This window comes from Mastigoproctus giganteus, chromosome 1, assembly GCF_048544385.1.
Source record: "Mastigoproctus giganteus isolate SK-2022 chromosome 1, ASM4854438v1, whole genome shotgun sequence".
NCBI classification, from domain to species: domain Eukaryota; kingdom Metazoa; phylum Arthropoda; class Arachnida; order Uropygi; family Thelyphonidae; genus Mastigoproctus; species Mastigoproctus giganteus.
Window position 1 is genome coordinate 107,638,720 of NC_143575.1, and position 27,655 is coordinate 107,666,374.

At 40.1% G+C, this 27,655-nt stretch overlaps 1 protein-coding gene across 5 annotated transcripts in view; it reads left to right on the top strand.

The window, feature by feature from the left end:
* The first annotated feature begins 8,420 nt into the window (after nucleotides 1-8,420).
* The window catches only part of LOC150091085 (monocarboxylate transporter 12-like), a 183,417-nt gene continuing 164,182 nt past the window's right edge, over nucleotides 8,421-27,655 (top strand). For 2 of the 5 annotated variants that reach the window (XM_090374138.1, XM_090374156.1), the window contains exon 1: nucleotides 8,644-8,888. Coding sequence is in view for 1 of the 5 variants with exons in the window: in XM_090374165.1 (XP_090230291.1) it covers nucleotides 8,571-8,607 (37 nt within the window). In the remaining 4 variants the exon portion in view is untranslated. Of the gene's footprint in view, nucleotides 8,608-8,643; nucleotides 8,889-27,655 lie in introns of those variants that run through there. The other 3 variants (XM_090374147.1, XM_090374129.1, XM_090374165.1) reach the window with 3 other exon arrangements.

The window sequence follows — 27,655 nt, forward strand, 5'->3', positions numbered from 1 at the left end:
CCCTACAAGATGGAACTTCAATATACGCACCGTGAACAGCGTTTATAAAAATTTTGAATCCTTAAAAAAGTGCATGGAAGAACTACAAGCGACAGCAAACGCAGATAAGACGATTTCAGAAGCAAATGGAATTTTGTACATCTTGAGTAATGAAAAATTCGATTTCTGGTTAGAACTTTTCCATCAGATAATGTCTCACGTGGAAGTTATTTATAATCAAATGCAATCTCGAAAAATTGAGGCAGTTAAAATACATGAATATACAGTATAGGAAACTTTAAGAATGGCATTCTAAAATTCAAGAATTCAATGTACTGTGAAAATCCTTCAAAAACATTCATGCTTGAAGCGAAGGAAGTATACAACTATATGTGTTGACATAGGTGAGAGTTATTCTTTTACAAAGCAATTAATTGCTGCTAAATTGTTTAACAAGGAGAACTTTGTTATTTTTCGTACGAAAATGCCCATGGAAAAGGTACGGGAGACTACTGAGGCATATCCCATGATTGAAAAAGAAAAACTTCTTACGGAATTAAACGTTTTCTATAGCAGACATGATCTACACAATTATTGCAAATTAACTGACTTGCTGAAATTTACCTCAGAAAATAATCTAGTTGAAGTTCTTGGTGAACTTACAAAACTCATAAAAGTTCTTTTGACCATTCCGATGACTACTTCGGAGTCCGAACGCTGCCATTTGACATTAAATAAAAACACTTTTAAGGAGCACTATGAATCAGGAAAGGCTAAATGCTCAAGCAATGCTTTCAATAGAGAAAAGCTTGGTCAACAGTGCACCAAACTTGAATAAAAAAAGTTATTAATCTATTTTCAACAAATAAAAACCGAAGAATGGATTTTATTTTTAAATAAAAGTTCAATAAAAGTCTGTTAAATAAAAGTGTTGTTAAATAAAAGTCTGTTAATGGTAAATGTCTAGTTAATGTTTTGTAGTATTTTTAACATGCTTTTATTATTACTGTGTATGTCTACATGTCTTATAATCAAGGCAATTTAATGTAACTTTAAGACGCAGCACCCTCAAACATCAGAGTCACGAGCCGCCACTGGTTATAAGAATCAATTTTGAACGCCTTTGTGATATTTTTCTAAAACACATTTCTGGAAGTCTCTACCATAAAACAATAAAAACAATTTGCACTTTCCTTGGTTTATTGGGCTTTTCTGTTAGCGCAATTTATTTAAATCAGTATAAACGGGTTTCCAACCCGTTTATACTGATTTGGAAACCCGTTTATACTGATTTAAATAAACTTTTCTGTTAGTGCAACCCGTTTAAATCAGTATAAACGAGTTGGAAACTCAATCTTATTGCATTTGCGATAATACCGATAACAGGAACTCTGTGGGTTTTTACATTACGGTATTACAGTATGGTGAAATGAGTTCCCCTTCATTGAAATCATTCCTATTTACTTATTACAATGATGAAGGGAAAAGAACCAACGGAAAAAGTGCAAGTGCTAGCAGTGCTAGGAAACGAAACAAAATTGATTTAGAAATGAAGATGATTAATTAAGAAGTACGAAGCAAGACAAAGTTTGTCATCTATTGCACGGAATTAGGTCTCGCTGCTTCAGCAGTGAATACTATTTTAAGGGATAGTGCGTACAAAAGAACACGATAAAGGATCAACGCATTTAAGATCAACAGCGTTCAGGTGATATATATCGAGGGGATATTCACACATGAATATCCCCTGTATAAGAGTCACAGTCTACCACCGTGATACCGCGCAGACTGTGACTCTTATACAGGGGATAAGAGTCACAGTCTGCGCGGTATCACGGTGGTATCGTCACCGTCCTCCCCACACCAGGTGGAAAGGGCTGGGTTCGAATCCCGTCGATGACGCGAGGAACTTTAGTGGGCTTTTTTCACTCCGTGGCTGATTTAGTCGGTCTCAGACGTAGATAGCAAGGTTTTTTTTTCCAAGAAACTGGGGTTTTTTGTCCAGCAAACAAACAAATCGACCATAGAACACACGCAATTAACATAAGACACAGCACGGCAGATGAATTTAATTATTCGTTTGACCTAAATATAATAGTTTGGTTTTGTATAAGAGTCACACGTCCTCCCCAAACAGGGTGGAAAAGGCCCAGATTCGAATCCCATCGATGACGCGAGGAACTTTAATGGGCTTTTTTCACTCCGTGGCTGAGTTAGTCGGTCTCGGGCGTAGATAGCAAGGTTCACCCCCCAGAAACTGGGATTTTTCGTCCAACAAAACAGACATAAGACATAGCACGGCAGATGAATTTAATGCCTGACGTAGCCGTGTGGTCAGGAGCGAGAGTGCATAGCACGCGTTCTTTGAGTGAACCGAGGTTCAAGCCCGTGACTGATAAATATTTGTATTGACGATTTATTGTAAACTCTACTGACTTGGTTGTCGTGCCGGAGTATAAACAGAAATTTTTAATTATTCAGGTGGCCTAATAATAATAGTTGTATTTTTTTTTTTTTTTTTTTTTTTTTGGTAGTTATTGGCGCATCGGCTTCTGTGGCCATAGTGCACCTCCCAAGGTTTTTTGCAGTACTTTGACCAAGCCCGAGGCGGGATACGAACCCGCGACCTTTGGGTTGCCAAGCAGGCGCTTTACCCACCCGGCTAGCCCGTTCGGCTAATAGTTGTATAAGAGTCACAGGGGCTGCGCGGTAGCACAGTGGTATCGTCACCACCCTCCCCACACGGCGTGTGGAAGAGGCCCCGGTTCGAATCCCTTCGATGACGCGATAAACTTTAGTGGGCTTTTTTCACTCCGTGGCTGAGTTAGTCGGTCTCAGGCGTAGATAGCAAGGTTTTTTTCCTCCCAGAAACGGGTTTTTTCGTCCAGCCAACAGGCAAATCGACCAGGAACACGCGCAATTTACAGTCATAATACATATATGGGTATATGTAAAAGATTACAGGTGGCTCTAATATAATAATTTGAATTTTTTTTTCTTTTTTTTTTGTATAAGAGTCACAACACAAAACTGTTTGCTTACTGACTTTATTAAATAGAAACGGCAACACAAATATTAGCTCACTGGCATTACGATGTAACCGACTCGAACAGTATGAAAGCCACAGTAAAACTGTCAGCACGCGAAACGATCGCTTAAATAGGCAATGGAAAATTGTGGAAATTGCGCGATCACAGAAAGCAGTAGACAGAAGTGTAAAGTGGTAGAAACGTCATTATTTTCCACGGAGGCGGCGCAGGCCACAAAAAAAAAAAAAAAAAAAAAAAAAAACCGTGGTCGGTCACATGCGGCCCGCAAGCCGCCAGTTTGACACCCCTGCTTACACGCATATTTATTGCTGTGTCGGACACATGGTGCTTGGGTAGGACGTAATCATCCATCAACGGAGGAATATCCTGATATTAATGATAGGACAGTGTATTATGTCTGCAAGTTGTGTCTGCAAGTTGTGTCTTTTGTGGTCAATTTGATGCTAACAAGGAGAGAGAGAAAAAAAACGCTTCTTTTTTTTTTTTTACCCGGTGTGAAGAGGTCGGTAATTATACACTGGTGTGCAAAATTTAAGGACCAGTCAGGTTTTCACCTGTAGCTTCTCATAAGAGTGGCCTGGATATGGTAAAAGCATACCAAAGGAATCTCCACCCCTAATGGCAATGCAAGCTTTGCACCGTCTGTCCATATAGAACAATGTTGATAAGTTCTTGCGATAACATCGTCCATTCCTCTGTCAGCGCCATTTTCAGCTGGTGAACATTTTCTGGTGAACGTGACGCTAGGCGTCTCCCCAGAGTGTCCCATGTGTGTTCGAGGGGATTTAGATCGGTGGAACAGGCAGACCAATCCATACGAACAATGTCCTCACTTTCCAAAAGCATATCACAGCTGCAGTGCGATGAGGTGTGGCGTTACCATCCATAAACACGAACTCGGGGCCAATGGCACTTCGGAACAGGCGCACATCGGGGATTACCTCAGTACAGTAGCGTGCACCGGTTACAATACCGCCTTCCAGTATCTGGAGTTGTGTATGTCCATCCAAGATAACGCCTACCCAGACGAGAAACCTCGACCGCCATATCGATCCCTTTCAGTGATGTTTGCGGGATGATACCGTGTGCCAACCTCTCGCCAGATTAGCTGACGTCCAGAATCGCTGCTGAGACTGAATCTACTCTCATCAGTAAAGAGTACCTTAAGTAAAGATTTTGTGGTTGTAACCTTTAAAAATAGTGATTGTCATTAAGTTTTGCACACCAGTGTATCAATTCTACTATTCGAGAGCGCCTTTGCGGATATAATGAGTTCATCATGAGCCTCTGAACTGGAGCGATGCTAACATCTTTCTGGTCACACAAAGCAGGTGCGAAGGATATGATGGGTAACTAAAAACCAGGGAGTACTCCAGTGACGACTAAGATCATGGAATCTATAATTAAGGATACAATGCAATATCATCTTGATATGAATGGTATACTTTAATGTATAGAAAATGGGTACTCATGGGGAAGTCCTGACTGATCAGTCCGTTAATTGTTATGACGAATTCATAAAACAGTTGGATGCAAGAAACAGTTTTGATATTACGTACCTTGCCTTCACTGAAGCTTTTAATGCGGTTTGCCATGAAAGAATATTATGTAAACGAGCAAATTGAGACTAATGGCAAGATCGTTCATTGGATCAAGGCTGGCTAAAAGATAAGAGATGGAGAGAGAGAGAGAGAGATCCCAAAAGGACGTACCCTCAGGGATCACTATTGGAGACATTTTTGTTTCTTATCTTCCTTAATGGCATTGATGAGAGAGAGAGAAAGAGCAAGAAAACTGTCAAAGTCATGATGATGACGATGTAAAAAAGATGGTGGCTAACCATCAGAACCAGCCACTTTGCTGCAAAATGACTTATGAAAAATTGTAATAAGTTTTATGCTACTAAAAGTAAGTTTTTGTAATTGGAGAACAAAATATCCGGCCGTTACTAGATAAGAGGATGGGCTGGGATGAAAAATGGCTCCTGGGGAAAAAAAAAGATTTAGGGGTTTTGAAATTTTCCATGAAGAATAAACAAACGGATAGGAAGGCACAGGGAGTCCTGGCAATGTTATATAGGACCTTCGCAAGTAGGAAAAAGGATTCATTGCCCCTTTTATGTAAATAGCATTTAGATAGCATGTAAATAAATTTTCTGTTTATACACCGGGACGACCAAACGGTCAGAGGAGTTCACAAGGTAGATAGAATACAAGAAACAGCACCATATTCAGTAGTCACGGGCTTGAACCCCGGTCACTCAAGGCACGTGTACTTATGCACCCGCGCGCCTGACCACTAGGCTACGGCGGCCTTTATATAGCGAGATAGCATTTAGAATACGCTGAATCATTCTTGGCATTTTTTTATGATGATAAAGGTTCTATCACCAACTTTCCCAGTTTCGCACGACTGCGACCTCCATCATCTCCTCCAAATAACACGCAAATTCTACAAAAACAACCGTCAAATGTATGATTATAAGACAGCCAAGGAAATTCCTTTATTAAGTGCATTTTGAATCATCTCTTTTTGTTTCTCTGGGCAACGGAGGGAAATTTGTAGTTTTCCGTTGGACACCATGGATCACGCAGTACGTACACTGTAACGTTCTTCATCCAACTATTTTCTGCGTAAAACCAACTTAGCAACCAATCTCTGGTATATTGAAGTTCATTTGAATTTGAAGCCGAACATTCTTCTAAAACGTTTTGTGATGAAACAACTCCTGTATTCTCCATATTATCACTTTCGCTTTCAAACTCTTTATGTTTTTGTCAACATCGCTTTCATTACTTTTAAACTTTTTAAAAAATGTCATAAGAGTAGGTCGTTTCTCTGCTCGCCTTTTATCCATAACGGTAAATATGTAATTAATAATAAAAATAATTACAATAAGTTTATCTGTATATATACACAAACAAGGCACAAAATAATGCACAGACCAAAACAAATACAACACTCAAACATAATGTGACTTCCGGCACACAGCTAAACTATGAATTACTCTGAAGTAAACATTACGCACGACCAAACTGAGTGACGCCTCCAACTAGAATGGCGATCACATCAGCATCTGTGTTGCCAAATGTAGTCAGTTGAAAATAGCTAAGCCACAATGCAAAAATAGCTAAAATCCTATGTTAACAATGAAAAAAAAATTTTTTTTTGCAGCTAATGAGAATTTAAATTACTTTGAAGTAAACATTGCGCACGACCAAACTGCGTGATGCCTCGAACTAGAATGGCAACAACATCAGCATCACTGTTGCCAAATGTAGTCAGTTGAAAATAGCTGCATATGTAATGTATATTCTCCGAAAAACGACAGGAGGGAACGTGCCCCTACCCTGAATCCGTCAGTGCTCGTCTCTACAAAACATGCTCCTTCTACCTACAGGTTGTAAGGTTCTGAAAGGAATTAGTGAAATGAATGAGGGAGGTATATTTCCACTGGGAGAAGAGAGAGAAGAACTCGGGGAAACAAATACAAAATATTAGGCATTAACTGACGGCTGGATCTCATGACGGTTGCTTTCCGAGCAGCGTGTTGAAGATCACTGGAATGAATTGCATACCATGAGAGTTGTGGCTGATAGTTCGGTGAACTTTGGAATTGGATAGCCACATTTTGATTATTGGGAAGGTATAAATAATATTTTCTTTCCGTTTCTGTTTGTAGATGCAGAAAAAGTCCGTTTCTTGCATCAAGTAGTCATTATAATACTAATACTAAAATGAAGCTGTGGACATCGATAGTAGCCAGTTATTATGTGCTATGGCCTTATTACATATTTTGGAAAACTGGTACTTTAGATACCCCACAAGAACAGTTTCAGCGAGGTGATTTGAGAAAATATTAGGATCAACAGATTGTTGGGGTAAGGGAATTTTTAGATATGGCATACATACAGCCAGTTCTTTGGCTAAGGAGGTGGATATGTTCTTGCTGGGCATATCCTTAAAGGCCCCTCCTATATACACTACTCGGACTCCGTTCAGTCACTATCTAACAGCGTAAAGGTAGCAAGATTATACGCTAACTGATTCTGCATGGCCCCTAGAGAGTTACCAATAGGTTCAGTCCGTGGGACTATCCGGCGGCCTGCCTGCGAACCCCGTATTAGAGCTGTACTCTCGAAATGTAAGGAGAATTGGATCTTGCCACGATACCCATCATAACCTCAAAAGACATCAGTCATACTGCATGGTGGAAGAGATGGGGGAGATTGCCAGAGCTTTGCTCCGGAGACTAAATATGGAATTAACCTATTCGAGTTTGCAATAAACAATGTAGTGGTATTGCACTGGTTGATGAGCGTTATCTGCCACTTAGTATTGCCTGACAACACAATGGAGCGGCATTTCTCTAAGTGATGTGGACACCTCACCTCGACCTCTGCTCACTTTGGTTCACACCTTGGTGATCACCTCCAGTATAATACGTGCAGTGTTTTAGGACTTGCACGGGGAGGGATATACCCAGGATTGCTAAAAGTCCCACCATCGTGAAGATGCAAACGGATTAGATTTTCGCAGAACTACCAGATTTCCCCGAAATTCGGTCCACTTGATTTACGAATGTCACCTGAATATCTGTGCCTTCCCACACCGCGCGAGAAAGACCTGAGTTTGAATTCCGTCACTGACTCGAGGAATATTTATGGGCCTTTTTCGCAACATGGCTGAGTTAGTTGCTCTCGGACGAAGATAGCATGGTTGTTCACCAGAAAATTCGCGTTTTTCGTCCAGCAAACAACGAATTGACTACAGAACACACGAAATTTACAGACACATTATATACGGCGCAAGTTGGCTAAGTTGCTAATGCTTAAACCATACAACAACCAACTAACCTGAATATCGGTTCTATCAGCGTGTAGCTCCTATGTAGCATGCCCTAGCCTGTCATATCTGGAATAATCTCTGTGATAAGCTTCAGGAAAAAATTATGTTATGCAATTATGCATATAAATTATGAAGTATCGATATAGTCAAGCAATTTCATAAATATAAATGTATGAAAAAAATAAATAAATAATTGTATTCGTGTAGGTTGGCTAAATGGTACAGTCAGTCTCATCACAAAAACTAGACGTACTGGAGGAAAACTGTAAACAGGTTTGGAATCAGCTTCCAAAGAGCTAATCAAGTCAACACATGTTTTTTTATCCGATGACTAATAATTGTTGACCTGTATAATTAGATTTTTAGTTTAGGAGTTTGGTGACGAACCGTTATATCGCTTTTACATAGGTAGTAGGGAGAAACTGATAGCTACCGTGCATCATTTAGAGTAGCAACGGAAAGTTTAGAAAGAAAATTCATGCTACAGTTTTACGAGCGATTGGAACCACTTCAGTATTTCCCATGATTCTATAGTGGGATGGCTGAGTCCAACACACATTCTGTTCACACGGGATGCTGCGAGATAACTACGACATACTCTCCGCGATAACAGCTTACTTGGAAACCCTCTTGATTTTCTTTCTGTGGGCCACATCAAACACGTGCTGCTGCGTGCTCCCGAGACTAGTTAGTATGTCCGATAACCGGCCCCCTTTCCTGACTGTAAGAGGTGAGTGGATATATATGGCATATGCAGTCTCTTCCTTAAACTGTGCTCGACTTTTACTGTCTTGGCACACGTGAGGACCAGATAATAGCGCTTGCACTTTGTTTTCGTCTTAACGATTGCTTAATCTTGCAATACCAGCCAACTTTTGTCAATTGCGTGCATTCAAGTTCACAAGGACGAGAGAGAGAGAGAGAGAGAGAGAGAGAGAGAGAGAGAGAGAGAGAGAGCGTTTCGATGAAGAGTGATTGTAAAATGTCATTCGTCCATGAATACGAAATAAGGTACTTTTCTGATAAATTATTAACACTAAATGTAAATGTGTTTGTGATTTTCATGCTATATGGATTAAATTTATATGTAGTGTGTGAAATTTTCTTATGTTAAAATATTTTTACATGATTTTTTTTTTTTTTTTTAACATGGAGTAGTTTAAGTTATGAACAGTTACTAAAAATGTATCACCAAGTGCGATATATAATTTACAGAATCAGCATATTATAAGGAAATTTAAGGAATTAATTCCTGTTAATTATAAAGGTGATGTTTTTTATTAAATTATTGCATTTGTAGTGAAACTGTTTTTGCTACCTCAAAATGCGATCAGAAGCGTTTTCTTAATTATAAATATTATCTGCCCAGCGAAAAATCTGTAAGTTTTAGTGCCAATCAGTGTAGAACGTATTAAGTGACATTTCATGAAAAATATCGATGTATAATGGAATATGTGGCTACTGTCTTTGTTTTTATTTAGTCCAAAACTATTGTTCTTGGTTGCTTAAGGTTTGTCCATAGTTTTTTTTTTTTTTTTTTTTCAATGAGAGTACTCGAAAAAGTGAATAAAAGTAGTTTGAGTGGGTGATCCGTTAAGATTAAACTAAATTTTCGTTTCATAAATATTATGAATTTTATTCCTTGAATATTTTATTATTCTTGAATCCTGTGGAAGAGATTAAAAAATATGGATGTGGATCACAAAGAAAATGAAATTAAAATGAAACAAAGAATGCTGAAATTAAACAATTTTTGAAAAGTACATAAACTAGCGTATTCTTTCCTGAATATCTTCTTAACGCTTTTGAAAAAGAAAAAAAAAAAGAAAAAAAAGAAAGTTAATATGAGGGAAGAAGAAACTGAAATTCTTTTAGACCTTTATACTCAGCCCTTCGTGGTGGCTAGTAGGTACGATATATTGGCGTCTGCCACTCGTTTGTAGATGTTCAATTCCCATCGACGGCTGAAGGAATTTCTCAGATCCTCTTCATTTGATGCTGTATTTAGCCGATCTCAGGCGGGGAGTATATGATTTCCCCGTGAGTTATTCCGGGTTTTTCAACCTGGACAAAAGTACAAATCGGCCCTTGAATACGCACTACTACATAATACACTTACAGCTATGAATGAGCGCTTGGAAGCTGTTAATATTAAGCTTAAAGGCCTCTTAGGTTTTTTTACGTTACACCAGCTTTTATTTATCTTTTTCTTTTTCTTGCATTGTTGTGATCAAGGCATAACATTTCCATCCCTTTATCTCTAATTGGGACACTCTGATAAATATTAGAGACAATCTTCACTTGTCCCATATATTCTTAGAATTTCATGCACAGTTCTGTTAACTGTATTGTGTACACTGTCATCCAATGTGTATTGGGATATTAAATCAAAACTCATCTTGTTAGAAAAATAAATATTAATATCAAGACTTCATATGAGCTGTAATGACGTCAGAATTCTCTAATTGCGGCGCCTCCGTAGCCAGGTGGGAAGGAGCAGCAGTGCATAGCACACGCTTCTTGATTAGACGGGGTTCGAGCCCGTCACCACCAAATACGGAGAATGCGGAAAGGTCAGGGAATGACCACCGCATATCCCGGAGCAATATGGCCTTAGTTGCTAATGCTCCTAAAAACCAAATAACAAACAAGAATTCTCTAGGGGAAAATGTTCTATAATTTTTTTTTTTGTGGAGACTAATCTTATCTCATACTTCTTTCAAGTCTGTAACTAGTTCTGTGCTTGAAAGGGAACGTCTTGTTCTGGCTTTTAATTGTTGTTTAAAACAAAGACAAAGATTTTCAACTGATTGGGACTGTGACAACCAGTGCCCCCCCCCCCCCCAAAAAAAAAACCGCCTAAAAGTGTCAATATGAAGAAGCAAAAACTGCCAGGTAAGATGAGGGTTCGTAGTGTAGAAATCATGAGAACAGTGTTGTGTTATTCACCTGGCCTCTTAGTTACTGGAAGGTTCCTCCACCAGGAAGGAGGATTCCAGCATCCGTCCACGGCAGTAGGAGCCGGGCAAGGTTAGTAGAGAGATAGTAGTAGAGTGAACCCTTACCGCCTAGGAAGGAAGTTGGTCGATTTTAGGAGCATCGGTGACTAAGGCAATGTTCCTTAGTGTATATTGTCTGTAAATTGCGTGTGTTCTGAGGTCGATTTTCTTTTTACTGGATCAAAAGCCCTAGTTTCCAGGAGAAACAAACCATGTTTCCCTCGCTTGAAACACACTAACTCAGCGTGAAAAAAAACCATAATTCGAACTTAAGTCTTTTCCACCCCGTGTGGGGAAGACGGCGATTTTACCAACTGTGCTACCCACAAGGGCGGGAAGGAGGAAAAGGACTTAGAAAAAGAAGTTGGGGAAGTGGGAAGAGGGGAAAAAAAGCTTTGAGAAAAAGCGGGGAACAAAAGGAGGGGAGAGTCCCTCAGGCGAGTAGGAAATCAGAGGCCAATAGTGAGAGAACACACAAAGACAGGTGAGTGAGGACAGCAAGAATACATAATAGAGGTGATAGGGTTTTAGTAGAAGGGTTTTTAGAAGCATCAGCAACTAAGGTCATATTGTTCTGTGTATATTGTCTGTAAATTGCGTGTGTTCCGAGATCGATTTTCTATTGGCTGGACGAAGACCCAAGTTTCCTGGAGAAAAAAACCTTGCTACCCTAGCCTGGACCGACTAGCTCAGCCACGTTGTGAAAAAAGGTGCGAAAAATTGCTCCCGTCATCTACGGGACTCGAACTCAGGTCTTTTGCACCCGGTGTGCGGCGATCCTACCAACTGTGCTACCCACGAGGGCAGGAGACAGAAACAGGAGTGAGTGCCGGAAAACAACAGAGGAAGGTATCCCTACCTAAAGAGTAGAGCGCAGGCATAAGGAAGAGCCACCATGGAGAAAATGTATGCCAGCACAATGGCATTAGCAAGAGATTCGACCTCAAAGGGTTAACAGAAAATTGAGGTTCAGCGTCTCAGTGCACAGAACAGGGTTCAGGCAAAGGTGGTCTACTCTGATGAGCTGGTAGCACCAGTGGAGCAGCAACCAGAAGATTTCTTCTGCGCTTGAAAAGAACGGTACAGAATTGTATGTAAGCATTGAATGCTTTCGTGCAGCCTGTTAGGGAATGAGGTAGATCAAGGGCTGGAGGGTTGGTTTGAAGGAGGAGCTGCTGGCTGAGGTCAGTGTAAACTGTGCAGTCTTTCCGGAGGGAGGGCGAGTCTTCCTTCTCACCACATGCAGATGTCATCTTCAGCACGGCCAAGCTGTTTGAATGGACTTTAATTTAGCTGTGATCGGTCATACCTCCATTAAGTGTCTGCGTGGGTAGCACAGTGGTATCGTCACCGTCCTCCCCACACCGGGTGGAAAAGGCCCGGGTTCGAATCCCGTCGATGACGCAAGGAACTTTAGTGGGCTTTTTTCACTCCGTGGCTGAGTTAGTCGGTCTCAGGCGTAGAGAGCAAAGTTTTTTCCCTCAGAAACTGGGGTTTTTTCGTCCAGCAAAACGGGCAAATCGACCAAAGAACACACGCAATTTACAGACACGAATACGGGTTAATGTAATCATTTACGGGTAACCTTAATATAGTAATTTGAATTTGATACCTCCATTAAAAAAAAAACTCAAACTATTATAGAAATCATGGGCCACCCATGATGGGTGGCCCATGATTGTGTGCAAAATTTAAGGACCAGTCAGGTTTTCACCTGTAGCTTCTCATAGTAGTGGCCTGGATATAGGAAAAGCATACCAAAGGAACCTCGTGAGGTACAGAAATGATGAAGGAAACAACACGGTACAGAGCGACTTTATTTAAAAATAGCAACATAGCACTGGCTGCCATGATACATATGCATCACTGCCAAAGATGGAGCAAAGGGAAGAGGTGGTCCTCGGTAGGAGATATGGCCACCCCTAATGTCGATGCAGGCTTTGCACTGCCTATCCATACTTAGAACAATGTTGTTGATAAGTTCCTGCGGTAACATCGTACATTCCTCTGTCAGAGCCATCTTCAGCTGGTGAACATTTTCTGGTGGGTATGGACGTGCCGCTAGGCGTCTCCCCAGAGCGTCCCATATGTGTTCGATGGAACAGGCAGGCCAATCGAACATACGAAAAATGTCTTCACTTATCAAAAGCATATCAACAGCTGCAGTGCGATGGGGGTGTGGCGTTATCATCCATAAACACGAACTCGGGGCCAATGGCCCCTCGGGACAGACGCACATCGGGAAGGATTACCTCAGTACAGTAGCATGCACCGGTTACAGTACCGCCTTCCAGAATCTGGGATTGTGTACGTCCACCAAGATAACGCCTCCCCAGACGAGAACACCTCGACCGCCATATCGATCCCTTTCAGTGATGTTTGTGGGGTGATACCATGTGCCAACCTCTCGCCAGATTAGCTGACGTCCAGAATCTGCTGAGACTGAATCTACTCTCATTTGTAAAGAGTACCTTAAGTAAAGATTTTTTGGTTGTAACCTTTAGAAATAGTGTTGGTCCTTAAGTTGTGCATAGCAATGTATGTATTATGTCTGTAAATTACGTTATTCTGTGGGTGATTTGTCTGTTTTGCTGGATGAAAAACTCAAGTTTATGGGGGGTGGGGAATCTTGCTATCTATGCCCGAGACCGACTAACTCCGCCACGGAGTGGAAAAGTCGTATTAAAGTTTCTTGCGTCATCGACGGGATTCGATCACGGGTCTTTACCACCTGGTGTGATAGGGATAGTGACCATACCACTGTGCTACCCGCGCAGACCAGGTCAACGTAAAAGTGGTTTCCAGGCTTGGAGTAAATTAGGCCATGGTATATTTGTTTAAGTGTCTGATGCCCGGAATGAATTTTCTGGTGGCAGGACCAGCAGTCCACCATAAATTGGAAACTTGACCAAAAACTCTTCTGGTCCAAAAAGTAATTGTGAAGGTTGGATGTAGTGAGAAAGTTAGTTTAAACGTTAGACCTTGCTGCATGGAGGAGATCTTTTTGTCCAAAAAATGATTGTCCTCTGCAAGGTTGGATATACTACGAAAATAAGTTTGAATGTTAGACCTCGCTGCATGGAGGAAACCACAGTATGCAACGTAGAGATTTATAAGGAGGTTGCCAGAGATCACCTGGAGAGCTGAAGTGGATGTGGTTTTGCAAGCACTGGTCATACGTAATTAGAAGAGCCGCTGGATTTGGTTGAAAAAGTTACTGTCTACCCTGCAAAACCAGACCAACGCATCATGATGTTATCAGGAAGAACACAGCAGCATACATGAGACCAGGAATCCTTCCTCTGAGCTCCAGTCCTTGCGAGTGATCCTAACGAGCATCTCTACTTACTTCTTTACTTAGCTTTGATGTAGTGCAGGTGTGGGAAAAATGACAATTTGTGGTCCAATATAAATCCAAGATATTATATTGTAACGCAGGATTTGAGATATGCACCCTGAATGCGAATAACTAGAGCTGTACATATATCTAGAGTTCCCTTGATGACGAGCATCCTTGTTTTGTTGGTGGAGATGGTCAGCTTAAGTATTTCTGTCCAATGTGCAAGAGAAGATAGGAAGTCATTTGCCAGCAACTCAAGGGATAACCGGGTGGGACCCTCGACAAGGATGACAAGATCGTAGGCGTACGCGAACATGGAGGTAAGCTGGAAGGAGTTGCAGAGCCATTCATGCAGCACCATATTCCATACATCGGGCCTAAGATGGAACCTTGAGAAGAGCCTCTAAATGTGGACCTGCTTATGCTATGGAAGAGGGTCTTGATAGTAATTTTCCTGTCAGCGAGACTGTTATAAATTTCTCGTGAGCACTCCATTGGTCTTACTCGTCTGATTCTCCACACCGCATTGTCCACTAACTGTCTTCTTGCGAGAGCAGGTATGTTCATATCCCCAGACAGTTGAAGCACTTCATTACAGGCACAAAATATCTCAACCCGTGTGAACTCCATTCCGCAAAGATCCTGTCTTCGGAAAATATCACCCGTGTGATCTGCGATCACACGGGTGATATTTTCACCCGGGAGGGTGGTGATTATAATAGCTGTGCTGCCTACTTGGGGAATAAGGTATGTTAGTGTCTAACGGCTCCTGGGATTTCTCCCATCTCCGCGGGTGTACATTGTATCGAGGCCAGAGATTTGAAGTGTGTGGGGGTCATGTGCTGTATATTGTGTTGTGCCCTTTGTTCCTCCGGTCTATTAGCCGCCGAGCCCCTAGTGGGACCCGACGTTACCACACCATGCCACGGGGAGGCTGACCGGGTGTACCACTGTAGCTAGAGTACTCTGGCGGGTTCTGCCACCTACTTTCCTGGGATTTCAGTGGCTAGGACCAGATTTGAGAATGAGATGATCGCTGTTTCTTGAGCAACGGTTGTAATTTTAACAGCGCGTAGGGTTGTTCGCTGATAACTTGTTCTAGGGCCAAATAGGTCGGGCAGTAATTTTGATGTTTTTAGATTCAGACCTGTGGGGCATGCGTGTGTGTATATATAAATATATATATATATACACACACGCACACACAAATATATACAGGGTGTATCGTAAATAGTGGTCCAGAGTAAAGAAGTCGGTACACTGTGTTCTTAGGTATCACGTACAGGAATTTCAGTTACTTTTAGTCAAGATTCGCAAAGATTAAATTTTTTGCGAAACGACCTCCCTGAGTTATTGAGAGATGTCGACCAAGAAATACGAGACACAATGTGGCTGCAGAATGATGGCTGTCCCGCTCACTTCGCTGTTATTGTACGAGAACATTTAAATCAAACTTTTCCACAAAGATGGATTGGGCGGTTAGGCCCAAATTTTTATGGCCACCACGTTCATCGGATCTCAACCCCCTAGATTTTTTCTACTGGGGGTGTCTGAAAGAAAAGGTCTACAAAGAGGAAATCACTTCTGTCGAACAATTGCGTCAAAGGATTCAAACAGCGGCTGAAGAAATTAATGCAAACGGATTTGCTCGCAGACTCAAACGATCTTTCATTCGGCGATGCAGAGCATGCATCACCGCTAATGGTGGCCATTTTGAGCATTTCGTTTAGTTGAAATAAATAGTTAATTTGAAAAGAATGTTTTATTTCAAAAAACCCAATCAAAGAACTTAAAATAAAAAAGCTTTGAATCCAAAATATCTTAGGCAATTAAGCTGCTTTTTGTTTTAAATGCCAATAACTTTTTTTTCTGAACTGTTAGCAATTAATGTTGTACCATTTTAGAATCTTGATTTAATAATGATTTTTTTAAATTAATGGGCACTGACAGTGTAGTACATTTTTTTTTAGACAATATGCACCTAAAGTCACATGACTTTTTGGAGATGAGTATCGAAATAGGAAAAAAATGAATTTCTTTAAAAACCTTTGACTTTAAATTAGTCGAATGTATTTGTTTACGATAGTGCACCTATTCAGGAGTAATAATAAAAAAACAGAATTAAAAAATATTGATATTTGTTGAAATTATAGGCAAATTAGTGATGCAAGACACAGAAATTTAAAAAAAAAATGAAATTTATTTTTTTCCGAGAATCTTGACTAAAAGTAACTGAAATTCCTGTACGTGATACCTAAGAACACAGTGTACCGACTCCTTTACTCTGGACCACTATTTACGATACACCCTGTATATAAACTAAATAAAAAAAAAAAAAAAAAAACGTTGTGCAAGAGAAAAGTAAGGGAGGAAGGCAAAAGACTGGAAGGTAGGAAACAGAAGAAAGGGGCCAATAGGGAAGATGGCCCTTGATGACAGTGTGGCATGCCCAGCGCCTCACCAGAGAGAAGAGTGGGGTGGCGGGTGGACGAAAACCACCTCCCCACAAAAAAAAAAAAAAAAAAATCATTCTGTAAGACAAAAATAAGTGGGGGGGGAGAGTAAAAGAACGGATGGCAGGAAACAGAAGAAAGAAGCCGAAAAAAAAAAAAAAAATGAGAGAGAGATATACCCCGCAAGTTCAGGGTAGGTACAGCTAGCACGGCCAGTCAGTTGGAGCCGACAACTTGCTGGAAATCCAGCAGTGTGAGTGCTGCTATGGTGGATGGGTCATGTTCAGTAAGGTCTAGTTCAGGTGCCGTCATTGGGACTCCATTTGGTGAGTCTGTGTCGCATCCAGACTGAAGGCTGGCCCAGTAGTCCATCAGAACGAACAGTGGGGGTGGTCAAAACCGGGAGTCCAAGATTGATGGTCAAGTCCAGGGATCGATGCTAGGCCTCTTCTTGATGAGATGTGTCGTCTGCTCAAGAGAAGTTTGTCCAGGAATCAATGATGAGGAATTTGTCAAGGTATGTGTGGACCCTGTCTTTGATTGCACTGCTGGTCAAGTCTTGTGCAAGTTGGTCCAAGGCGTTAGCATCCATGGCTCAATGATGAGTAGCAACAATTGGCAGTCATGGTTGTTATGACCTATTGATTCGGATACTAAAGTGGTGGTAGCGCTTTCTGCCTGGTAAATAAGTCCATTGCAAATTGAGTCAGAGCTCGGTAAGTTTCTTCATTCTGTAGGGTAAGGTGTTCTTGATTTTGGTAGTTGAAGCGTAGTTTTGTTATTATGATCCTCCTGAAGTCCTCGTAGATTTCACAGCTGTGGGCAAGGTGCTCCCACGTCTGATCCTCTCCACAGTGGCAGCGGGGTGAGTCTGAAATTCTGAAGTCATGTAGTTTTTTTCTGGAAGGAGCCATGTCCAGTGAGCAGGTAGGTAGCATAGAGTCCTGGTGAAAACCAGACAGGTGTGAGGGGGTAGGAGGCCCTGACATCAGGGAGGAATCTTTTGGTGACAGCGCCTTTAGTTGATGTCTGCCATCTTTCTTGCCAGGTGTCTGTTAGATGTTCATTAAGTCTCTTCTTTTCAGCGTTTCTATTATTTTCTGGGTCAGTGGTGAAACCTGCACAAGTAACTGCTCTTCCTTTGGCTATTTGGTAGAGCAACCCATGATGAACAATCTCCAGGTCCAGTGGAAGAGATCCAGTGAGGACCTGGAGCGCATGGGTGCTGACAGTGCGACAGGTACACGAGGACAGAAGGAGAAGAGAGCGCTGGATAGTTCCTAGGCGCGATCTGTTTACTACGGTATTGGCCTTCTTGTACTAGACTCCAGAAGCATAGGTGATAACCGGGATGAAAACTGCCTTATAGAAGAGTGACAGCGTTCTCTTCTTTAAGCCCCAGTCCTTCCGGGCAACTCTTGAGACTTGGGCAGCATACTTCCTGATCTTAATCCTGAGTTGGTCTAGATGAGGAGTGAAGGAAAGGTTTTTGTCTAAGATCAAACCTAGATATTTAAGCTCTGTTTTTAGTTTTACTGTAACACCATTGACCTTGGTTTGGGGTGGTCTTCTCAAATCAAGGGTGCCTTTTAGTAGGATCGAATTGGTTTTCTCTGGGGAGATCTTTAGGTTGTTATGCTCTGCCCAAGCTTGAAGGGTGGAGATGACCTGGTTGGCAGTTGCTTCTAGTTGGGTTCTGTTATTGGCAGAAAAGAGCATGACCAGGTCATCTGCATAGGCCTGGGTTTGTGCATTGTTGAGTTTGGTGTTCAGGAAATCATCCAGCACCAGATTCCAGAGGAGAGGCCCCAGGACAGATCCCTGAGGGCATCCCCTGAAGACTGGTCTGGAGACACTGCAGTGGGGAGCAGACACGACAACTCGCCGGTCCTGGAGATAGCTCTTGATGCATCTATATAAGTTTTCTGGGACATGCGCTCTTCGGAGCCTGCCCAGGACGCTGGGCCACCAGAGGGAATCGAAGGCACCAGCAAAGTCAAAGGAGATTAGTAGAAAGTATTTGGAGTTGCAGTTGGTAGCAGCTTCAATGATTGTTTCCAGTGCATCAATCGTGGAGCGTCCTTTCCGGAAACCGTACTGCTTAGGTGAGGAGAGACCAGCGTCATTATAGTGGGCTTCTGTTCTATGGGAGATCATCCGTTCGAGAAGTTTGCTGAAGACTGGCAGCAGTGCAATGGGCCGGTAAGATTGTGGCAGATCATGTGGTTTGGTTGCATTCTTCAATATAAGTCTAAGGATTGCAGTCCTCCATTGTGTGGGGAAGAATCCTTGGTGGAGACAGTGGTTTAACAGGTTGAGTATTGTAGTGGGAATAAGTTCAATGGCCTTCTGGACGATTTCTGGATCGAGCATGTCTCTGCCCGGAGCCTTCTTGTTTCTGATTCTAGATGCAGCTAAGTTGAGCTCGGTTGTGGTGAAGGGTTCTTCAATTGCAGTTGTGTGATATGTTTCATTTTCCGTGCAGAGCTGTAGCTGTTCCGGTGTGTGTGGGTCAGCAGGCTGCTGGAATGTAGCGTCTAGAATATTATTGATAGTATCTTGCCACGATCTGGTGTACAGTCCGGTAATTTTGTGGTTGATACGACCTCGCCTCTGGGGAGCTTGTTAGTGGTCACTTTGTACACAATCCCCCAGGGATCGGCGTTCCCTTCAGTGCTTACCAGGGCTTCCCATGAGCGCCTTTTGCGCTGTTTTATTGTTGTGGTATACTGGTTCCTGGTCACTCGATATTGCTGCAGTAAAGCCTCTGTTTCTTCTGGAGGCCATGTTCTTCTTGCACGTTGATGCATGTTTTATTGGTATTAGTAGTGGTAAACGATGCAAGGGTTTGTAAACAAGCCTATAGGAATCGGCAAAAAAGTAAACAAAAAACCCGCCACATCATCTTATATGGGTAGCGGGGTTTTTTTTTTTGTTTTTTTTTTTTTACCCATCCCGTCTAATAATTTGTCTAATTCTTTTTTAAAAGACTGAATAGATTATTGTGCTATGAAGCTATTGAGGAATATATAAAAGGAAACAGTAGAGAATTAGGGACATACATTTCAGGATTATAAATAGCAATTTAAGGATAACAGGTTAGAGTCACTAATGAATTTTCTCTTGCATACTCTTCCCCTCATACTGAACATCTAACTTGAATATTTCCTCTTTCTTGCAACCATGTTACGTCACATCTTTTCTCGATCCGTATTATTATACGCCATAAAGAGATGGGTAACCAGACGAAATGTTTAGTCTATAAATTATTTGCCAATCGAACCCCTGATCCTCGTACTTTCAGTACAAGCTGCCATCATGCATCCCCACTCTCGATTCTGCTTATTTTTCTCGAGTTAGGCGAACGGTTCATCCGCTTGGTTAGCTAAGAATCAGATGTTCGATCCATTTTATTTTCTGAAGTTGGCGAACACTCCAATTTTCATTCTGTTATAATATAGGGTTGTCCCTTTCAGGGCACTAAATTATACCCAATAATGTAATAAATGTCATTCGACAATTCTCGCTGTAGAGAGATATCCGAAAAAATACCACCCCTGACATTAAGAGATAACTACGAATACCAATTAATACACTGTTGCACCGCAATTATTATTATTTTTTTTTTACCAACATCACTTTCCGAAACTTCTGGCCAATCCTTTCGTCACATGCACTGCTCCTCTCGATTATTAGAATGCCCAAGAAAGAAAGATGACATCATAAGAGAGCAACTGACCAATCAATCAGAGTAACCCAGTAATTCCATCCCACTCTACCTTCCAAAGATTCTCTTTTAATTATATACATTAATTTTAATCCATTAGTAAAAAAAAAAAAAAGAAAGAAAAGAAAAGAAAAATGAAAAAAGAAAGAAAACAGTTTTCTTAAATTTTGTTTATAAATTTATATTCTTACCCAAATAAAAGATTGCATCAATATCTCTCTCTATATATATTTCTGTTTATCGTTCTATCTTTAAATTTTTTATATACATAGCTTCTTTAACTTTTCTTTTAATAAAATCCCCTTCCCCATCCCGATTATTTGAATTTTTTACATTAAAAGCGTGTTCAGCTACTTTCGATTTGCCAGTGCTGTATTGTCCTTTTTTTCATGTTTACAGCGTTCGACAATGCTAGTTTCAGATAACCTCCCTGTCTTTCCGCCTTACATTTCTGCACCCTCACATATTTTTGTATATAACATGCATTCTCCTAGTCTGAGGAACCAGGAACCGCATTATGTAAAACTAGATGTACCCTGCGTAACACAAAACGTCTTTTTGATTTTGGCGTAATTAGTTTAATCCTTCAGTCTTCACCATTCTTGTTTAGCGATGATATAATTCTACAGCAGTCACCTGTGGGATATATTGGTTGGGTTTTTTTTTGTTTTTTTTTTTTTAGGAGCATTAGCAACTAAGGCCATATTGCTCAGTGGGATATATGCATATGTCTCTATTTGCAGGTGGTTCCTCATCTTCTCCAACAAATATTGCAGCAAACCTCCGTTTTGGACGTAGGTGCATTATATCGTCTCTTAACCATCTCGACCAATTGTTGCATTACTTCGGCCATACACCCTTGGTTTGATTGTTTTTCAAGCCGTTTTGTTGTTGCTTCAGCAGAATCGAAAATATGAAGTTGTCTATATCCTGGCTTATTTGCCTCGTTTGAATATAGTGGTAGGACCAAATGATAAATCTGGCTCTGTATTCTAAAACAGTATGGACCATTTCCAGGCAGTGATTTAATCTCTGCGCCTATTGATGCGAACGCGATTGCTGAGTTGTTCTCTGTAGTTATTTGCTTCACATGTATCCCCTATAAGCAGCTCTCGTAATAGAGTAGGTGTCTCTGACAGTGGGTCAAGTTAAACATTTCCATCATGACAGCATTTAGTGTATTTATTCGATGTGTTTAACTCATGTCCCCAATATCTTGCATTGCAATGTTCACAGTTGTAAACATAATTTCTATGTCATGCTCTTCCACATTAATTACAGCTTGTTGATTATTCGCATCCGGTACTTCTATTTGATTAGTCCTACGGCGTCTTCTCATTTACAATCTTGAGTCTCTTTCTTCAATGTTTTCTGTCCGTCTTCGTAGTCGTAGAGTCTCGTTTCGGTCTCTTAGTCTATTAGATCTCTTCTCTAATGCTTCATTAACACACTGTTCAGCCCTTATTACACTTCTTAAAACTTAGAAAGGTTTATTAAAATTTTATAAAAAGGTTTATAAAATAAACATACATCGGTAGCTTTCAGGCATAGGTTGCCTTTCTTCAGTCGAAAAACGTTAGTACAAAAATTAATAAAGAATACCCGGTATGGTAGTCATGCGAGGTGAACCGCGTGAACGGGTGCTGGCAACAATTAGCAGTTGGAAAATTTGGGCAGCATATCTTAAGCGTTTTTTATATATACTGTATAGATATTTCCCATTTTGTTTATTGGTTTAAATACCATATGAACCCCGTTTGCTATAAATTCTCATACTTTTCTCTCCAATTCCTTTATTGTATGATATTTCGACTGCTTTTTTGAATTTGCCTCTGTTCTGTTTTTTTTTTTTTTTTTTTTTTCTTCTCTTGTAAATCAACATTTCCGTATTTGTGTATGGTTTTCTCCAACTTGTTCCCTGAAAATCCCTTGTTAGTAAGGTTTGTGGAGATGTGGTAAACACATTTTTTTCCGATCGCAAACTCTTATTGTTTTGCTGGTTAGCGTTTTGATTACGTTCTTTTTTAATATCCATCGGTTGGTTCATATTATTCATATACTCAAAAATTGTTTTAATTGTTCTTGTTTCCACGTCAGAAACATATCGTTCACATATCTGATCCACATAGAGGGTCTTGTAGTGGCGAAACCAATGGCTCTTTCTTCAAAAATCTTCCGTGAGTGGTCAAAGTGGGTCCCCATACTTTACTTTGTATGTCTGTATATAAATATTCCCTTAGAATTTGAAATACCAGGGTTCCAAAGTCAATTGTAATAATTTAAGAAGCATCGTTTCTGGAATTCTAACTTCCAGCCCTCTTATTTTGCCCTCGTGGGTTGCTATAATCACCGTCCTCCCCACACCATTTTGAAAAGACCTGAAGTCGAATCCCGTCAATGATCTATAAAATTGCCAATTTTTATGGATCTTTTTTCACGATGTGGATGCCCTCGTGGGTAACAGTTGGTAGGATCGCCGTTCTCCCCATACCTGGTGGGAAAACACCTGAGTTCGAATCCCGTCGATAATGGGATGAATTTTTATGGGTATTTTTAAAGCGGTGGCTGAGTTATTCGGTGTTAGGCAAGAGTAGCATGGTTTTTTCACTTGGAAACTTTTTCCGTCCAGCGAACAGAAAATCGACCTCAGAACACACGCAATTTACAGACAATATACACGGAGCAACATGGCCTTAGTCGCCGATGCTCCTAAAACCCAACAACACAACGTTGCTGAGTTAGTTGGTCTCAGGCGAGGGTAACATGCTTTTTTCTCACTGAAACTCGGCTGTTTTGTCCAGTAAACAACAAATCGATCACAGAACACACGCAAGTTTAGAGACATATTATACGAGTATACGGCTGTATTATGGCATTAGTTGCTGATGCACGTAAAATCCTACTATAACCACCAGCCCTCTTATTTTCGTTTTTATTTTCTATATTGGTTCTCTAACTGGAATGTTGAGTGGTATTTAAAATGGAAAATAACCATTTTCTCTTGGCTTCGTTTACCACTAGCAGTGGGCCAGAATGTATTAGTTCCTTTGTGAATTTTTGTTTCCAAACAGTCTTCACTGTTGATAGGTCGTCTGGTGAAATTTTATTACCTTTTTTTAATGAACTCCTTGTTTGTGTAAATGTTTTGTACCCTTTGTATAAATGTTTTGTAGCCTTCCCGATCTTTCCTAACTTTCAATCATATGCTGCATGAAGACTAATAAGGTACTTAGCTTGTTAATATAATCGATTTTATTTGAAACCACCGTTCTATTGCTTTTGAATTCTTTTTATAATGGTGACCAGGCGATGTTTTAATCCGAATTCATTTTTAATGCTTTTTGTTAGTTACTAGTGAAGTTTGGCTTATATTCCATATATTTATAATTTTTAAGTGCTGCATCAAAATTACAGATGATTAGCATATTTCTAATATAAGATTACAAAAGCTGTCCTTTAGAGTCACTCGAGAACGATCTCATCTGCCCATGTGTCCTTAATTTGCGTGTGTTCTCTGGTCGATTTGCCTGTTTTGCTGGACGGAAAGCTCGATTTTCCAGAAGGGGGGAGAAACCTTGCTATCCTTACTTCAAACCAAGGATTGAAAAATCCATTAAAAGTTCCTTGCGTCATTAACGGGATTCGAACCGGGCCTTTTCCCATTTGGTTTCGTATAAGATTTAAAAAAAGAAAAGAACCTGTCATATTGGAGTCACACAAGAACCAACTCGTAATACAGTATAAAATTGGATGTCTTCCGCCTTATTACAAAATGGTAGACTTTTTATCAATCGCTATGAATGTTAATGTTAATAGGAATCATATTGGCGTTAATGCTGAAATTTAATCCTAACGCTGAAACATTAATTTCATCTGCTAAAAGCTGTCTGTTGCTCAGTTACCTACAGAATCAATCACTTTGTTACCCTGAATAGGAACGCTTAATAGGTGGATGCCGCCGTTCCATACGCAAAAACAGTTTCTTCTCAGAGTCTTGACCGTTTTCTTTCTAATCCTGTGACTTAGCTAGGTCATCTTGTGCTCTCCCTATAAAATCATCCTAAAAATTTACCTTCCTCGTATTGATTTTGGTAGGTTGCAACGTATTTTCTTTTTTGGCTTATTAATGTCTTAATGAGTTTAAATTTTGCCATTTTAGAATGGAATTCGACTTGCCTACATTGATGGTATTTTTTAACTTTATATTTTTATACCCTTGACATCCTTTTCACCGAGCTTCTTGTTCTATCATATTTCAGGCTGTATTCTGTCCATACATTTCCCTAATCATAACTTTAACATTCTTTTCCTTCGCAAGTTACGAGGGCAGTTCAATAAAGAATGATCATTGGTTTTCGTGAACAACCGTACTGCTTGCTGTTTGTAGCTGAGCTGTGCAGTTGACTCGTGCGTACGGTCAGTCAAGTTTATGCCTGTTCAGTTTCGTTTACAATGAACGTGACACCCCAGGAACAGTGTACTGCTCTCAAATTTTATTTCCATCTCAAAAAGGATCATCAGAAGCGTATAAAATGTTAAAAGAGGCTTATGGTGAATCTAGGCTACCTAGGTGAATCTAATCTAGATATAGTACATCTCGCAGATGGTTTAGAATGTTTAAAGAAGACGTGATTCAATCACAAAAATCAGCAGTGGCCTGACGCAACACTTTTTTTCAGCCTGTTTTGCAGAGGGTCTGAGCTATCACAGGAGCTAACACAATGCATATTGTACACAAGGACTACAGCACATATAAGAGTATGTGTATATAAAATCTGTATATAAATTGATTAATATGTATCTTGAGAATGTATATACAATCGTGTGCTAATAAATGAAAATGAAAATGAAAAAATGTCTTTTTTTTTTTCGGCGACCACCTTGTACAATAAATAAATAAAATAATAAATAATGTCTTTATTTCGGGACGCAACCAAACATTAAAATTTTCTAATTGGGGGACGCGCTTAAGACCACACAAGATAATCTGTTGACGATTAAAAAAGAAAAAAAAAACGGTTTTACATTACGAAGTCTGTTTAAAAGTTTAACAGTATTTTGGGTTCGAAACCATTGTCTTTCCTAATTGCGAAACCTCACATGAATAAAGGCGAAATAATTGTTTATAGGACTTTTTGGCATGGTTATAAATCAGGAATATATGCGTGTATATTTCTTTATGAATGGAAGTTAGGAACAGGGCATGAATTTCTTCGAAAACGCCAACCGAGGAAGTGATGTCGACATCCAGCACAGAGTTTATAATACTCTTATAATTTAAATATTTATTAATGTATATTTTGATTTATATTTTTGTTTTCCTATCATAATCTTGCTTTTTGATTAGAATATTAATTATTTTACACTATACAAGGTCCAGCACGTAATATTATTTTTTAAGTTCATTCCTGGAATCATTCATCTTAGTAAAAATTTTGTATCAACATTGATTCGAATTTAAACGGTTACAGAGAGGTAGCAGGTATACATATGCGCAATTAGCCATGATTGTGTTCATGCAGGTCAGCACAAGTGAGCTAGCAAACAGTGCAATTAGAGATCGTGTTGTGCCGTAACAGAAGTTACGGCACAACACGTATTTTTTATGGGTTTTGCGTGGTTATGCCAATGAGCAGTAAATATCGGCAGTGACTTCTGCAATCACAAGCATGACGGAACATGCTCTGGCCAACGTATCGGCGGAGTAAGTACGCTGCATTGGCCATCACATTTACCAGATTTAAGCCTCTTAGGTTACCGCATGAAAAACGTAAAAAACTTAGGATCCTGAAAAATTTGAAAAACATGGTGTTTGAACAGGAAATTACTTACTCCAGCGATGTAAGTCATTTTTGATGCCACAAGACAGGTTAATTACACTGCACTTCTTTGTGAAATTACACATTCCTTGGGCACAACAGAGTGAGAGGTTACATCCAATCTGTCAATAGACGTTTTGAACAAATACCATAGGCTCAGTTACGTAAACTTACAACTTAATGTAGTCATTTTGTATTGTACTGTAGTTTATATAAGCTACAGTGCAGTGTAATCTTTTTTTTCCAATACCAGACTCCTTCAAGTCAAGCTGCATTTCAGCTGCTCAGAGCACAGTGCAGTAATCGTTGAGAAACGGATCGGTGTTGATGCAGTATAGCATTTTTCATTCAGAATAACCTCAAGAATCACCGTCTGAAGTTTTGACAGAATTATGGGACACCCTGTATGCCCTTACTTGAATCTTGACCAACGACAGAAAATTTTCAGCTGTTTTAAGTGTATAGTACAATCCGTTTTGTGCTTTGGAACACCCGGTTGCTAGTATGCACTTAAATGATTTAATAAACAATCTATTTTAGGTCACGCTTCTCTTTATCGTCATACCAATAAATCTTGAACTCTGAACTTCAGTATACATTGTCTGAGAACGGTTCAATAAGAATTTTTAAGAGGACGAGAAAACAGTGAACTTTAAAAGGAAAGACGTATTTAGTGATTTATGGTAACAAGAATCGAAAGAGGCCACTCATACATAATAATTATTTTATTTTATTTTCCTTCATAGGCTGTTTGCTATGTGTTCTTGGGTCGCTTATAATTTCAACAGGGCAAGGACGTCCACCAACTTTAACTGGGTTGGCATACGGCGCCTTGCTTGTGAGTTAGGGTTTGAAGTACAGAGTTTAAAGGGTATCAGAAAATTTTCCTTGACGTCAGCCCTCTCTTTCTCTCTCTCTCTCACACACACACACACACACACACACACACACACACACACACACACACACACACACACACACACACACACACACACACACACACACACAGGAATTACTGTATTCAACTATAACAACATGACAACGATTGTCACTATCTAAATTCGGTGGAACACATGAACTAGATGGTTTGTGTCGTTATTTAAGAGTGACTCAGTAAATTCATTAAATAATAAAGCAATTTCAATGGCATATGTGTGGATGATAACAAACGATTTGATGTCAAAATAAAAATTACGGCATGATTTTGATGGAATTGACTTTTAGTAAATATACAACAATCTGTGCAAAAATTTGTAAACCGAAGCGGTCATATGTTCAGGAAAGCACAAGAACGCTTGTGATCTGACTATTGCCGAAGTTTGTTCACCGACAATGGAGAATGAACAGTACTTCACGATCTTCCGAAGTGGTATGACTATCAGTACGCGTTTATCAGATGCTACAGCAGAGGTGATGGGCTTCGCTTGTTGAGTGTTCAGA